At 35.7% G+C, this 16,925-nt stretch overlaps 1 protein-coding gene across 1 annotated transcript in view; it reads left to right on the top strand.

Moving 5' to 3' along the window:
- Positions 1-16,925, top strand: part of LOC148942716 (uncharacterized) — a 57,617-nt gene that overhangs the window by 20,775 nt on the left and 19,917 nt on the right. Inside the window, exon 3 of the mRNA XM_089102339.1 lies at positions 14,230-14,337. Coding sequence (XP_088958465.1) covers positions 14,230-14,337 — 108 coding nt within the window. The remainder of the gene's footprint in view (positions 1-14,229; positions 14,338-16,925) is intronic.

Here is a 16,925-nt window from a genome sequence, read left to right as displayed (position 1 = left end):
CACCTATGTCATAGGCAACTTTAAAACAGAAATTGTTGGAGCTCACTGATATTGTCAAAATACACTTTAAAAGAACGAAATTTTCCGCATTGTTCAGTCTTCGTACTAATCGGGATCATGTTTATTAGTCCTTCACAGTTTATATCCTCAGGGACATTTTGAAGCACAGCTGTGTGCAGGGGTTCTCGAACAGCAATTTTGAGATGGGGCTTGAAAGATTTCGCTTTCTCAACGATTTTCTCTGCTGCAGCTTTCGACCTCAACACAAGCTTCCATTCGTTTGCAGATTTGCGAAGTTTGCTAATGTCATTTGCATTATCACAGAAACTGTCTATGAAAGCTTTCCGGTCATTTGGGCCATTGATTTGTAGGGTGTATTGTGACGTCTTTGAATCACATCTAGAGTTAAAAGATCTGTTTGCATTATATGCAGAGGGAAAAGGCTTTAGTTTGACGATATTCTCTGCCACGTAGCCTACGATTCTGATGCAGTGTGTAACTCGGTTCATTTTCTTGATACTCTTTTGCATTTTTAATGTGCTGCCACCTATGTCAGAGGCAACTTTAGAAAGTGTTGTGGGGGAACTTAGACTTCCCACTTCACTAATATTTTCATAGACATGTTTTAAAACTTCATCCATTTTTAACGCAAACACGTTGTGTAATGCCAACTCCCCTTTTTTTTAACTGGAGTGTGGTGCTTGTGACGGTGAGTTGATATCAAAACGTCTTCACTTTTGTCTAGCCGTCATCATTGGTGTTATCAAATAACTGCTGCTACTAGGAGTGCTAGTATTTTCCAAGATTGATTTAAAAGCATCTTCTTTTGATTATTTTTTAAATGTTGTTGGCGTTGTTAGAGGGCTAGCACCTCAAATATATTCACTTAATATATTTAGAATTTGATTATTGCCGATAACACTTTTGGGGAAGTTTATGTATTTAGAAAGATGTATAGATTATTTTCAAAAGATAAAAGTCCTTTACGATTTGTAACCATATCACAAGGTAAATCAAGTAGATTATAGCTTTTTCCCTGAATTATAATTCGTTTCCCGGTGCTATCGACTTGAACTTCATAATCATCACCACCAGTTTCCAACATGAGATATGTTTATACTCTTTTACTCTGTTCTGGATAGGTAAAAGGCAATAGGTTTCCAATTGATGTTACTATTGAATTCAATTCCTTTTCCTTTGATTGTGCTTTTTGCTGCTGCAGAATATTGATGAGATGTTTCCTGTCTGGGGGGATTGGGGTCTGTGACAGTGAATCTCTCACGATACGGTCTATGTTTGTCCACACGACACAGTGCATCTTGAAATAAAACTAACTTTTTATCATTGGTAATTTTTTCATCATTAATGAATCTGCTTAGATTGCCTTAGAAACGCTAAACGTGGTAGAGGACAATTTCGATTGGAGTCAATTTCTAAGAATTTCCCCTCTGGAAAACAATGGTTAATATCCCAGCGATTATCAGTACTAAGAGCGCAAAAAAGCTACCACCCGCTTGAAGGAGACGTTTTCTTTTAAAATTTTTTCCTTTATTTTTGCAACCCAAGGCACGTACAGTGGAACGATGTTGCTTTGTCTGTTATCTAACACCTTCTGGCAAGTGTACATTGCCCTCAGTTAAATTTAAACAAAGTTCAGATATTAGATAAATAAATTCTTTGTCAAAACCATGTTTAAGTATGGCCTTCCTGAGAGGGGGTTTTGAAGTGCCTAGAGCGGAAAATAAGTTTCTATTTTCGTTTAGTTTCTTCAATGTCTTGATGGCAACTAATAGCCCTTTATACTGTTCAGAAGAAGATATACAGTAATTTCTTCGTCGTAAATATGTGTGACTGCACGTAGATCCTCGGGTGTATTCTGATTAAGAGCTAGCAAAAGTACCCGTAGGGCATATTTTTCGCCTAACCATACGCTGAAAGTATAAATTTTGGGGCACCTGTATATATTTGTTTATTGAGAGTTATTAGAGAAACTTGAATCACAAACCTCTCGGTAGATAATATAGATAGTGCAGTTCAAAGCAAGGGTTCTCAAACACTTGCTCTGATGAAACAGATTATATAGAGTTAGGGTTATGAAAATATGTTCATGATGAAAGGAAACATTAAAAAGTTGTAGCATTTCCTGTGAAAACTCTTAAATCCTGATGACTGATGATTTAGCTGAATCGAGTCAGTTAAATCCTCACGAATCAGCCATGGATTTGACTCAATACTATTGAAAACGTCAAGGCCCCGTATGAATTTTATTGTTTTGGACGTGACAGTGGCAATACCTTTTATTTGGTCATAGGACTCTTGCCAAAAACTATGGCAATATTAAATTTTCTTTGGTTTTTCCAAAAACATTTTAATACAATTTTTAATTATTTTAGCTAAAAGTGTCGTTTTCCCGACATTGACGGACCACAGAGAAACGATCTGAATGGTGTTTTAAATTGATACATACTGCTATTGACAGCAGTTGGACTACAACTAAGTGTAAACCATACTTGTCTAATCAATTAATAATTATAATAATTTTCCCTTATATCTACTTAGTACGTTATTCAATAAAAACAACAAAAACCTTTTTTTCTTTTATTAACAACACTTTTTGTGCAACAAGAACAGAAGAACAACAATAACAACATTTTTCTTTTACTGTCGAAAAAAATTGAAAAAACACTTAAAATACAGCAATAGCAGCAGCACAGTTGAACATAATTATAGACAAAAATATCAGAACACACAATTTACAACATTTAAATGATGAGAATCCCCCCAAGGCCCCCTCCTCTGGGGTCAAAGGCCGGGCAAAGTGTAGAACTCCACCCCCAAGGACCAAAGGCTGGCAACGGGCGGGGCCCCCCTGGCCCAAAGGCCGGCGGCTACGCCGGAAAGGTTGTTAGGAACCCAACTCTGTATACAATAGCAGTTGCTGCAGTAAAATGATGACAATAATGACACTGGTAATGGAATTAGGATTATATTGAAAAATTGTTTTCCCCCACTCACCAAGTACTATTTTTTTTAATTCAAGTTAATTTATCCAGACTGAGTTGGTTTCGATAGTCCATAAATTCAACTCGCTCTGAAATTCAATAGTGGCCGCAGGGGAGTACTCTTACACCATTCTCGAGCCCATAGACCTTGTCGGATATGCAAGATATAGCATTTTTTCCACGCTATTAGTGTATTCCTGTATTGTAGAGAGCGGATTTCCAGTACTTTTGCTCTTGGCACTAGACAACTGTCCACAAAGTTTCTGTAGACACTCTTGTCGAAATTATTTTTTACAAAGTGTGTAGGCACCCCTTTGCACGCCTGTTTTACATCCTTGCCGTGTGTTTCCACAGAGTAAACTTTGGGACTGGGGAACACCCCATCGGATATTAAATCACTCCCCGTCTCCGGCTTTAATATGATAGTTGATTGGGGGCCTGGCGTTTTACCAGCTCGTGGTAGATGCTCTCATTCCACACACACACACACACACACACACACACACACACACACACACACACACACACACACACACACACACACACACACACACACACACACACACACACACACACACACACACACACACACACACACACACACACACACACACACACACACACACACACACACACACACACACACACACACACACACACACACACACACACACACACACACACACACACACACACACACACACACACACACACACACACACACACACACACACACACACACACACACACACACACACACACACACACACACACACACACACACACACACACACACACACACACACACACACACACACACACACACACACACACACACACACACACACACACACACACACACACACACACACACACACACACACACACACACACACACACACACACACACACACACACACACACACACACACACACACACACACACACACACACACACACACACACACACACACACACACACACACACACACACACACACACACACACACACACACACACACACACACACACACACACACACACACACACACACACACACACACACACACACACACACACACACACACACACACACACACACACACACACACACACACACACACACACACACACACACACACACACACACACACACACACACACACACACACACACACACACACACACACACACACACACACACACACACACACACACACACACACACACACACACACACACACACACACACACACACACACACACACACACACACACACACACACACACACACACACACACACACACACACACACACACACACACACACACACACACACACACACACACACACACACACACACACACACACACACACACACACACACACACACACACACACACACACACACACACACACACACACACACACACACACACACACACACACACACACACACACACACACACACACACACAGAGAGAGAGAGAGAGAGAGAGAGAGAGAGAGAGAGAGAGAGAGAGAGAGAGAGAGAGAGACAGAGAAAGAGAGAAAGAGGGGGAGAGAGAGAGAAAAAGAGAGAGAGACACACAAAAAAAAACACACAGACACACAAACACACACACACGAGAGAGAGAGAGAGAGAGAGAGAGAGAGAGAGAGAGAGAGAGAGAGAGCAGCAGCAGAGACACACACACACACACACACACACACACACACACAGACGAGAGCACACACACACGACACACAGAGAGAGAGAGAGAGAGAGAGAGAGAGAGAGAGAGAGAGAGAGAGAGAGAGAGAGAGAGAGAGAGAGAGAGAGAGACACACAGACACACACACACACACACAAAGTGTGTGTGTGTATGTGTGTTTGTGTGTGTGTGTGTGTGTGTGTGTGTGTGTGTTTTTGTGTGTGTTTGTTTGTGTGTGTTTGTGTATGTGTGCGTGTTTGTGTGTGTTTGTGTGTGTTGTGTTAGTGTTTGTGTGTGTTGTGTGTGTCTGTGTGTGCGTGTGTATGTGTGTTTGAGTGTGTGTGTGTGTGTGTGTGTATGTGTCTGTGTGTGTGTGTTCGTGTGTGTTTGTGTTTGTTTTTGTGTGTGTTTTTTTGTGTGTGTGTGTTTGTGTGTGTGTGTCTGTGTTTGTTTTTTTTTTTGTTCGTTTTTGTGTGTTTTTGTTTTTTTGTTTGTGTGTGTTTGTGTGTGTGTGTTTTTTTGGTTGTGTTGGATTGTGTGTGTGTGTGTGTGTTTGTGTGTTTTTGTGTTTGTTTGTTTTTGTGTGTGTTTGTATGTGTTTGTGTGTGTTTGTGTGTGTGTCTGTGTGTGTTTGTGTGTGTTTGTGTGTGTTTGTGGGTGTTTGTGTGTGTTTGTCACACACACAAACACACACACACACACACACACAAAGCAGCAATTTTTGCGTTAAAGGTACCAATTTCAAATAAAACTAATTAACAGTTTTTTGTCAGGGCAGTGATAACAAGCTATCTGCTATCAATTAGAATCTTCTATCTGTTATCAAGAAGTAGCAGGTTTTCTGTCAAAGATATCAAATTTTTCTTAGAAGTAACAGTTTTTCAATTATGATAACAACTTTTCTGTCAGAAGTACCAAGTTTTCCTCAGCACGAACATATTTTCTCTTCGAAGTACCAACTTTTTCCTTGATACTAACAAACTTTTATTCAACACTTTCAAATTTGTCCTTAGAAGTGACAATTTTTTGTCAGTGATAACAAGTTTTCTGTTTTCAAAGTAACAATTTTTTGTTTATGATAACAAGATTTCTGTCAGAAGTAGCTAGTACTCCCTAACACCCCTTAGAAGTAACTTTAAACTTAAGTTACCTTAGAAGTAACTTAACACTCCTTATAAGTAAAATTTTTTGTCTGCTATAACAATATTTCGTCAGAACTGGCAAGTTATCCTTAACACTAATGAATTTTCTTATCGAAGTAGCAATTTTATCCTTAATACTAACAAACTTTTAGTTAACGCCATCAAATTTTTCTTAGAAGTAACTAGTTTTTTCTTAACAGAACAAATTTTTTCTAGAGTAGCAAGAAGAAGTAGCAAGTTTAAGAAGTAGTAAGTTTTCTTTAGAACTAGCAAATTTTACAGCAAAGATAACAAATTTTTCTTAAAGGCAACAATGTTTTCGTTTATGATAACAAATTTCCTATTAGAAGTAGCAAGTTTTCCTTAACACTAACAAATTTTCTTATTGAAGTATCAACCTTTGTCTTTAATAATAAAGAACATTTACTTAACACTATCCAATTTCTCTTAGAAGTAACAGGTTTTTCCTTAACAGTAATATTTTTTTCTAATAGCATCAAGTTTTTCGTCAAAGATAACAAATTTCTCATGTAAGTAACAATTTTTGGTCAGGGAGAACAATTTATTTGTTAGAAGTAGCAGGTTTTCTGTCGAAGATACCAAATTTTCTTAGAAATAAAACTTTTTCATTTATGATAACAAGTTTTCTATCAGAAGTACCAAGTTTTCCTTAATACTAACATATTTTTTCTTTGAAGTACCAAAATTTTTTGTAATACTAACAAACTTTTAGATAAAACTTTCAAATCTTTTCTTAGAAGTAACAATTTTCTGTCAGTGATAACAAGTTTTCTGTTGAAACTAGCAGGTTTTCCATCAAAAATAACACATTTTTCTCATGAGTAACAATTTTTTCGTTTATGATAACAAGTTTTTTGTCATAAATAGCAAGTACTCCTAACACTCCTTAGAAGTGACTTAACACTTAAGTTACCTCAGGGTTAACTTAACACTCTGCATATGCATCAGTTTTTCGTCAGCGAAAACAAATTTTTCTGTCAACCCTAGCAAATTATCCTTAACACTAACGAATTTTTTCATCAAAGTAGCAACTTTCTCCTTACTATTAACAAAGTTTTACTTAATGCCACCAAATTTCTCTTAGAAGTAACAAGTTTTTCTTAGCCTCAACAAATTTCCTCTAATAACAGCAAGTGTTCCATCAAAAATAACAAATTTCTCTTAGAAGTAACAATTTTTCGTTAGTGACATTAAGTATTCTGTCAGAAGTGGTTAGTTTTCCCTAGCACTAACAAATTTTTCTTGGAGATAACAAATTTTTCCTTGATACTAACAAAGTTTTACTTAATACTATCAAATTATTCATAAGAGTAACAATTTTCTATACATTCAAGTTAGGTTTATTTAACTCAGGTTAACATGAGTGCACATGTTAACTTATTATGTTAACGTCAAGATAACTTGCTAGTTCTGACCAAAACTTGTTATCACTGCCGAAAAATTGTTACTTCTAAAAGAAATTTGATTGTGTTAAGTAAAAGTTTGCTAGTATTAAGTGAAAAGTTTTTATTTCGAAGAGAAAACTTGTTTGGGTTAAGGAGTACTTGCTACTTCTGACAGAAACCTTGCTATCGTTAGTGAAACAATTGTTACTTTAAAGAAAAAATTGATATCTTTGATAGAAAATAAAAAATTTTTAGTATTAAGCAAAAAGTTGATACTTAGAAGAGAAAATTTGGTAGTGTTAAGGAAAACTTGTACTTCCGACAGAAAACTTGTTATCATAAATGAAAAAATTATTACTTTTAAGAAAAATTTGCAATCTTTGACAGAAAACCTGCTACTTCTAACAGATAACGTGTTCTCTCTGACAAAAAATTTTTACTTATAAGAGAAATTTGTCATCTTTGACAAAAACTTTGTGCTATTAGAAAAAATTTGTCACTGTTAAGGCAAACCTCTTACTTCTAAGGGAAATTTGATAGTGAAAAGTTAAAGATTTTTAGTATTAACGAAAATTTTTTATTTTGATAAGAAAATTTGTTAGCATTAAAAGAAACTTTCTACTTCTGACAGAAAACTTGTTATAATAAACGGAACAATTGTTACTTCTAAGTAAATTTTTTTATATTTGCTGTAAAACTTGTTAGTTTTAACAGAAAACTTGCTACTTCTGACAGAAAACTTGTTATCATAAACGAAGAATTGTTATTTCTAAGAGAAATTGGTATCTTTGATGGGAAAATTGCTGCTTTGCGCATGCGTTTCTGTGTGTGTTTACTTATGTGTGTGTGTATGTTTGTGTGTGTGTTTGTGTGTATTTTTGTGTGTGTGTGTGTGTGTTGGTGTGTGTGTGTGTGTTTGTGTGAACGTGTGTATTTGTGTGTGTGTTTGTTTGTGTGTGTGTTTGTGTGTCTGTGTTTGTTTGTGTGTGTGTGTTTGTGTGCGTGCGTTTGTGTGTGTGTTTGTTTGTGTGTGTATGTGTGTGTGCGTGTGTTTGTGGTTTTTGTGTGTATGTATGCATGTGTATGTGTGTGTGTATGTATGTTTGTGTGTGTTTGCGGGTATAAGTGTGAGTGTGTATGTGTGTGTGTGTGCGTGTGTTTGTGTGTGAGTATGTGTGTGTGTTTCTGTGTTTGTGTGTGTTTGCGCGTGTGTGTGTTTCTGTGTGAGTGTGCGTGTGTGTGTTTGTCTGGATGTGTGTGTTTGTGTTTGTGTGTGTGTTTGTGTGTGGGTTTTTGTGTGTTTGTGAATGTGTTTTTGTGTGTGTTTGTCTGTATGTGTGTCTTTCAAACGTTAGAAGACGCTTACAATGATGATGACTGGTGTTTTAGGGGTGCTAGAGAGTGATTGTAATTTCGTACCGTGGCGTGAATTGCTTGCAAAGACCGGAATGAATGGGTTGAAGTTAACCTTTTAACAATAAACCTCTGAAAAGTGTTTTGAGGAAGATGGGACGAAGATAAAAGGGTGTCGTAGGGGTGCTAGAGAGTAGTTATATTGTGGTACTGTGGCGTGAATTGCTTGCGAAAACCCGAATGAATGAGTTGAAGTAAAACTTTTAAGAAGAAATGTTTGAAAAGTGTTTTGAGGGAGATGGGGCGATGACAGAGGGTTGTAATAGGGGTGCGGTACTGCAGCGTGAATTGCTTTCGAAAACCCGACAGAATGAGTTGAAGTAAAACTTTCAACAAGAATTGTCTGAAAAGTGATTTGGGGGAGATGGGGCGATGACAGAGGGGTTGTGTACGGATGCTAGAGAGTAATTTTAGTTTGGTACTGTGAGGTGAATTGTTTAGAGTATCAAACATTAGTAAATATAGGGGGGCAACTTTTCTCTTTTCAAAAATATGTCGTTTAGTGGGATTGTTTAGCTTATTTTTGGAGCGAAAACGGTTGAAAATATCTTAGGAGTTGAGGACTGGTACCACAAGTTGGATGGGGGAGGGGGTCATAAGGGCTGGTCTCAGTGTGGAAACCGTGTGGTAGCCCCATTCAGCTTTGGGCCATAAGTATACTTTTTAATGGTTTGGGTATCTACCATTCTCGTAAGATGAGCTACTCATCTTTCAATATCTCGCATTAGATATGCTTGTTTAAGATGTGCAACACTGTTATTACGCAGCACCCGTGTATGCACCGTGCTCGGGGGGATTCCCCCATGGGTCCTAGAGTATAGCTTGTAAGATATAATGACGTCACCCATATTACACCTGTCACGGAAATTCTGGGGATGTTCCAGAAAAACAATGTATAAAAAAATGGCTGGAAATTTTGGCAATACAAAAGAAATATTAGAACGCCTGGGATCATGAGTGTCCTGTCAGGGGTGGAAATAATGCCAGCTGATTGCTAGAAGCAGGGATGCTATGATGTTAGAGGAGGGTATGACCTAGAAAATCTAGGATAATTTCCTTATTATTACTTCTTTATAAATTATCTCGAGTGACACCATTTTTTAACGTCCTTTATCGCCTAGCCAAAGTCTGGATTCTGCCCCGGAATGACTAGACACTGACCAAACTCCCCCACAGTTTTCGGGATGGGTGGGAACAAGAATTTCTCAAAATTGAGTTTCCTGCCTTTGCGGGTTTTCATATTTCTACTGAAAAATATCCCCTGGGTTGCATGAGGGCTGAGACCAAGGCAGGTTATTCAAAAGTCTGGGATTCAGTTGAATGTTGATTCAGTTAAATGGGTTCAGATGCAAGGTTATAAAATTGGGTCCCATTTACATCTACATCAGAAGGGTGGGGTTAAACAGAGATTTAGTTGAATAGGGCTTAAGTTAAATGGGTTATGTTGTACGTTGGTTGATACACTTGTGGGTATAAATGCAACATGTCTCCCTTTTGGATTTAATAAGAGTTTAAGCTAAAAGTTATATGTTCTTAGAATCTCTGAAAATCTAATGGAATATTTAATCTCCTGGTTCAGAGGTTGGAATGCCGTTTGAAGCAGGTTCGTTTCTTAAATTTACTGTTAATCCTATAAAACAAACTGTTTACATAGACATTTATTTTAGCCAAAAAAGACTGTTTTTATTCAGTACAGTGGGTTTTCAACCGAATTGGGATGCAAAACTATCACTCTAGTCAAAGGAATGCCGAAAAGCTCAAAGTTAAATGTTTTAGAACTACCATAAACCAATAAAGATATTGAATCTGCTGTTTCAGAGGTGGGAATGCTGTATGAGGTACGTTTGTTTCTAAAAGGTAATGCTAATCCTATAAGATAAACTGTTAACATAGAGTGTATTGATTTAAGTTTGATCTAAAACATTTAACTTTTAGCTTTTCGGCACTCTTTTGACTAGAATGCTAGTTTTATACCACAATCCGCTTGAAACACCCTGTACTGAAGAGCCACAGACATCAACCAACAATTGTTTTTTTTTAACCACATTCAAAAAGACTTTGTCTCTTCAGTACAGGGGTTTTCAAGTGAATTATGGTATAAAACTAGCATTATAGTCAAAGGAATGCCAAAAAGCTAAAAGTTGAATGTGTGAGAAATACGATAAATCTATACAGATATTGAATCTCCAGTTTCAGAGGCGGGAATGCTGTATAAGGACCGTTCGTTTCTAAAAGATACTGAGAATCCAATAAAATATACTGTTAACACAGACATTAATTTTAGCCAAAGAAGACTGTGCCTCTTCAGTACAGGGATTTTCAAGCAAATTGTGGTATAAAACTAGCATTTTAGCCAAAGGAATGCCAAAAAGCTAAAAGTTAGATTGTTTTAGAACTACCATAAGTCTATACAGATATTGAATCTCCTGCTTCAGAGATTGCAGTGCAGTATGAGGTACGTTCGTTTTTAAAAGCTATTGCTAATCCTATAAAATAAACTGTCGACGTAGACGTTTATTATTGCCAAAGACGACTGTGTCTCTTCAATAGAGGGGTTTTCAACCAAATTGTGGTATAAAACCAGCATTTTAGCCAAAGGAATACCAAAAAGCTAAAAGTTAAATGTTATAGAATTACGATAAATCTATACAGATATTGAGTCTCCTGTTTCAGAGGTGATAATGCTGTATGAGGCACCTTCGCTTCTAAAATGTATCATTGATTTGAAACTGAGAGAATAAAGCGTTTTCCAGCTTTTATTTTGTCGTGTTTTTTTTTTCAACTCCCTTTTTCTATGTTTTTCATATTGTTTGTCAATTTGATTGAAATAATAAAACCTTTTATTTACAATGTCTTTGTTTTTGAGATGTATTGTTTAGCACAAGTAAGGCATGCATCTCACTTTATTAATATCTTGAGACCAAATGTCTCCTTGAGCATGTCAAATTTATAGAGTAACACATCATTCTAGAGTTTGCCAAAAATGGGGAATCCTAGGTGTCACGCATCAGGTTAATTTTAAAAATATTGAGCGTAGGACAAAATACTAGGAATAGCAGTTTAGTCCTCTCAGTTAGAGCACGTTCCTCTTGGATGAAAATTGACTTTCAAGTCCTAGTGGGGTCAAGAACTATAGAAAAAAACAACTAAAGAATAAAAGAAAAAACAACTAAGGAATGAAAGAAAAGAATGTGATGAGGGTTTCAGGCGAAAAATAAAAACCTATTAAGTTAAAAGGAGGAAAAATGGGTCAAGGCCTTCGGGAAAAATGTCAAAAACGTACTTTCTGGCAGTGAAGGTTACAAAATCATTACATGACCTTGCATAAAGTGTGTGCCACTATTAACTTAATGAAGGAAAAAACAGTGTTGTACGTTTCGGGCAAATAAATAAAATGTAAAAAAATAATAATAAAGTGACAGTGTTGCATAATCATTACGTATGGTGTGAGCTGTCGTTACGTTATAAGCGTGCCCCCCCCCCCCGCCATGGTAATTTTACAAGGGGTGACATTGACTAGTGACATCATTTATTTTAAAATATATCCAAAGCAACAACCATCAACCAACAAATACATGCAACATAACCAACAATCATATCCAACAAACATAACCAACAAACATAACCATCAAACAACATCCAATAAACATAACTAGCACTCATAACCAACACAACCAACAAAAATAAATAACAAACAGAACCATCAACCAACCAACATAACCAACAAACATCAAACATAATCAACAAACATAACCAACAACAAACAAACATAACAAATAAACATAACCAATAATCATATCCAACAAACTTAACCATCAACCAACATCCAACGAAAATAAGCAACACTCATAACCAACAATCACATCCAATAAACCTAGCCAACAAACAACATAAACAACGAGCAACAAACATAAATATCATCCAACAAACTTAACCATCAAACATAACCAACAATCACATCCAACAAACATAACCAACAAACAACATAATCAACAAGCAACAAACATAACCATCATCCAACAAACATAACCATTAACTAACAAACATAACCAACAAACCATATAGCCAACAAAAAATATACATAACCAGCAAACATAACCATCAACCAACAAACATAACCAACAACCAAAATTAACAGCCAAATCCAAAAATAACAAAAATAACCAATAACCAACATCCAACATCCAATCTTAATTTCCCTGTGTTAATCTGCTATCCGTGCGCTTGAAAGTAGTAATGGGGTACTACTTCTGTATCAAGACCTCTATTAACTTCCATCATAAGACAACTCTTCTAAATTAATCAATCATTTCATAGGTTCAGATTGTTTTCTTTAACCTTTATATATTACCCTTCTATGATAAATCATCATCCATAAGCTCGAAAAAAAATAAATGTTATCGAATATTCTTCACCATACATTCTGCCAAAATTTTTATATACAGGTATAATATTCCCAAATTCCTTCTTTTTTCATTATTTTTATGTGTAATACTTTCTTTATTGCTGCTAACTTTTGTTTATGGGGGGAATTTTCCGTTAGGGGAGCTCTCTGAGGGGGAGGGAGAGAGACGAATATAACTTCTCTTTAGGTTGGCGTTTCTGAGAATAAAAAGAATAATAGTCTTTGCGGGAATAAGTGCCATATATTTATTGTGTGCTTAATTCATTACGAAAAACTTATTCAAGATTCTTATATGCCGCAAGGAATGCAGCAAACTAAAAATTTTAGCTGATTATACCAGCTAGTATGCGTCAATTATTCCTTAGTTTTGCTCCAGCATAAGCAACCACTGAAAAGGAGAGACATCAAGCTGACCAGATACACACGTCAGGGACAAGAACTCCTTTGTCTTTAACCATGTTCGCTGACACATCCAACTTTAAGAAATGAGATTGGATTGCAGTACCATGACCTCTTCATAAAAGGATTTAGGGAAGTGTTTAAAAAAAAAAATATTAATAACACCCCACTCCATCATAATCATGCTCATAATATAAACTATAAACCTCTAGCCTCATAACCAATGGACTTCAAAAATTTATTTGTCGAACTTCATTAAGCCTTAAATATTTAAGAATCGTCTCTGATTAATCAAAGACCTATTATTTAATAGGTTTTTAATTAATCATAATTAATAAAATACCTCTTAGCCTTACATGAGATCTGTTAATATAGATTAGACAGAAAGCACTATAAATGGCCTACAATAAAAATGAGATGGATTCACTAAACATGCCAAAAAGTTCAAAAGATGAGAACAATTGTATAATAAAATAGATAACAAACAAAGGTAGCAAAGCTGTTTAAATGTTGAACCGGCCCGGAGTATTTTATGGTAAACAAGAATCGCAAATGAATGATTTTTTCTAAACCACGCATAAACCTCTGAAACGATTCTTTATTGCTTAGCGATAAAATAACACAAAATCAAGCAAGTACACAAAACAAGGGTTTTCCTTCTCAGCCCATTTAAATGCTGATCATCATACCATTGCATCTTTTGCTTCAATACATAAAAACTAATGGAAATGGTGTTAAGTATATTAATGAAGGTTTTCAATTTGCAGGGATGAAAGAAAAACCTACACTTCACAACAGTCTAAGAATATAACGGGAAGATCAGAATTAGAAGACAATAAAAACTTGAAAGACCTTAGAAAAGTAATTCTAAAAGTGAGTAAGTTTTTCTGTGATACAGTAAATTTTTCTTGCAACACAAGAGACTCAGGGTTTTGATTTTCTGACGCATCATCATTTGGAAAAACACCCGCCCTTTAGTGGGCCTCCAACATAATCTGGATCACGTTACTGTATCAACTGCAGCATTGATCAGCTCTGTGATTGTTGCCGATTAAGAGAACACTGATTATAATCTCCATCATATATTCTCCAACATTTTAAATCCATTATCCCGGTCAAATTGTTAAATTTGTATAATGAGAAACAAATTAACACGTCAGCACCATTTATCATTCTTAATGCAAGGATTTGTTCAATTAAACTACCTTACTATGGGTTTCTACTCTCATTATTATGGTTTCTAGATAATTTTTTGTTTACATTCTTCTATCAAGCCTACTTTGACTATTGATAAAATTTGACCTGAGACCAGAAAACCCAAACATAACAAGTTTTCTAATCCTTGAGGATCATCTTGTGCATGATTATGTAACACACTTATCTTTTGACAAGATAATATAATATAATGAAGACTTGTTGATATATTTATATAAAAGATAGGTATAGTTCATTATAAATGGGGAGTATGTAAGTTTCATTAGTATCATGGTTGTAGAGACCTCTGAAACTTAGTAAAGAACAAACCACGGCATATAGTAACTAAAAGGTAATGTTATACAAGCACCTTTTGAAAAGTTGCTTATCTGGGGTATAGTGCCATATTTTACTTACGTAGCCCCCTTACTCTCTTAGGTGCGTCTCTCACAATTCCAACAAAGAAAAAGCCTTAGGCCTTTTCTTGTTTATAATTATATTTGAAAAAATGCGTCTCGTCAAATATTACTGTATGTAACGTTAGACGAGACTACGGGACTCTCCTCTGAAGAAGGAGGATCAAAGTTCGATTATAGTAAAATGTGAACTATAGCCCATATTAACAGAAGTATTAAAATATATTTTAGTAGAGGACGAACCACAAACATGAATCTAGTATAGAAAGAACCACAATAACATAAATGGGACCTTCACCATTAGCAACTGGATCATACAGCCAAAAAGGTTTTGACAAAACGATCACCCTATTGCTTCAATTAGCAACTACTCTCTCATTTTGCTTTTGCAAATGGGGCGTTGGAACCACTTTTCATTGCAAAGAGGTAACAATCTGACAGGAAATGATGCTAGGTCACTAAGAATATCACAGTTTTGTTGTTCTTTCATTGTCAGGAGTGATGGTCTTGAAATACTTGTTAACTTCACTTAAGACTTGTTTTATTAGTCCATGGACCAAAAATATAAACGCCAGATTGACCAGATGTCAATCCAGGAGTTCTTCATCCCTAAAAAGTAAGGATAGAAATCCTGAAAAACCTTCTATTGACAATGATTTATCACTATTTCTTTCGTATACTCTCCAAATTTCATAGCAGAAAAAGGCCCAAAAAACAAGAATTGAAATGGATACGCTAGGCTGTCCTAACTTCTACAGTATAAATTAAAAAATGAGTTAAAAAGAATCCGGATTAATTATTTTATATTTTGTAAATTTTTGTCGTTTCTTCCACCTTGGACCAAAAACCGGGTAATTATTAATAAATTTCTTGTTCCTAATATTACTGAAAAACTGGAAGCACTACACAAAAAACTTTCAAATACTGCTTGTATCCGTTTTTCTTCGCACCATGACCTTAACAGGTTTTTTCAGTCGTAAGTTATTTTTCTTTTATTTGTTTAGCTGTTTTTCTCTGTTTGGTCACTCTACATTTTTTAGTATTATAAAGAGTGAGTAAAAATCAAATAATGATAATAATAATGACTGCTTGTGTCCATATTTCTGCATATTACTGCTTATTAGATTCTGCAAGTTGTGAGTTTTTTATTCTCTCTTTTTCTTTTCCCCCTTGTTTCATGTTATTTCTTTCTTTTTAGTTTCTTTTAAATTTCTATGGGTTACTCTGTAACTGGTAATCTTTGATTTTAATATTGTTTTGCTTTGCATTTTATCTGTTTTTCCTCGTGATACTCCACGTATTGTACCTCTGCACAGTGTGGGTTACAAATAAATATTAATAATATAGCAATTTCTAATATTCGAGGTATCTTTCCCAAGGAATCTATTGCTAATCTTAGTCTTGTATATATAAAAGGGTAAAGTTGACACAGATTGGTACAAAAACAACCTAATAAAGAACTTGAAAAATTACTTGAACCCCACGGCTACATTTTTCAGCCCATTCATACTTCAGCCAAGGAAGAAGTTTTAGCCAAATACAGCACATATACAAGCTAATGTGATCATATTTGGGACTGTTAGATCAGTCTTCTTTTCTTGAACAGGATTGGCCAGCTAGCCCGAAAGAATCTTGACTGAAAAATGATACAGTGGAAAAAAAAAATACAATCTAAAAATTATAAAACCTTGAGCTGCAATGCCAACGTAGCATCTGACAGAGAATTAAGATCAAAGGAGATAATCTGAAATGCAATCTGTTGTGCGGTCGATATTTACGCCAGGAAAATAATTTAAAAATCTAAATTCATAAATAACCTAAACACTCATATAGAGCTGAAATTGCTTGCATCA

Source organism: Artemia sp. Qi Xiang Cuo, chromosome 16 (assembly GCF_049724085.1).
Source record: "Artemia sp. Qi Xiang Cuo chromosome 16, ASM4972408v1, whole genome shotgun sequence".
NCBI lineage: Eukaryota > Metazoa > Arthropoda > Branchiopoda > Anostraca > Artemiidae > Artemia > Artemia sp. Qi Xiang Cuo.
Note: the sequence above shows the minus strand (reverse complement) of the source record. Positions and strands in the feature narration are given on the sequence as shown.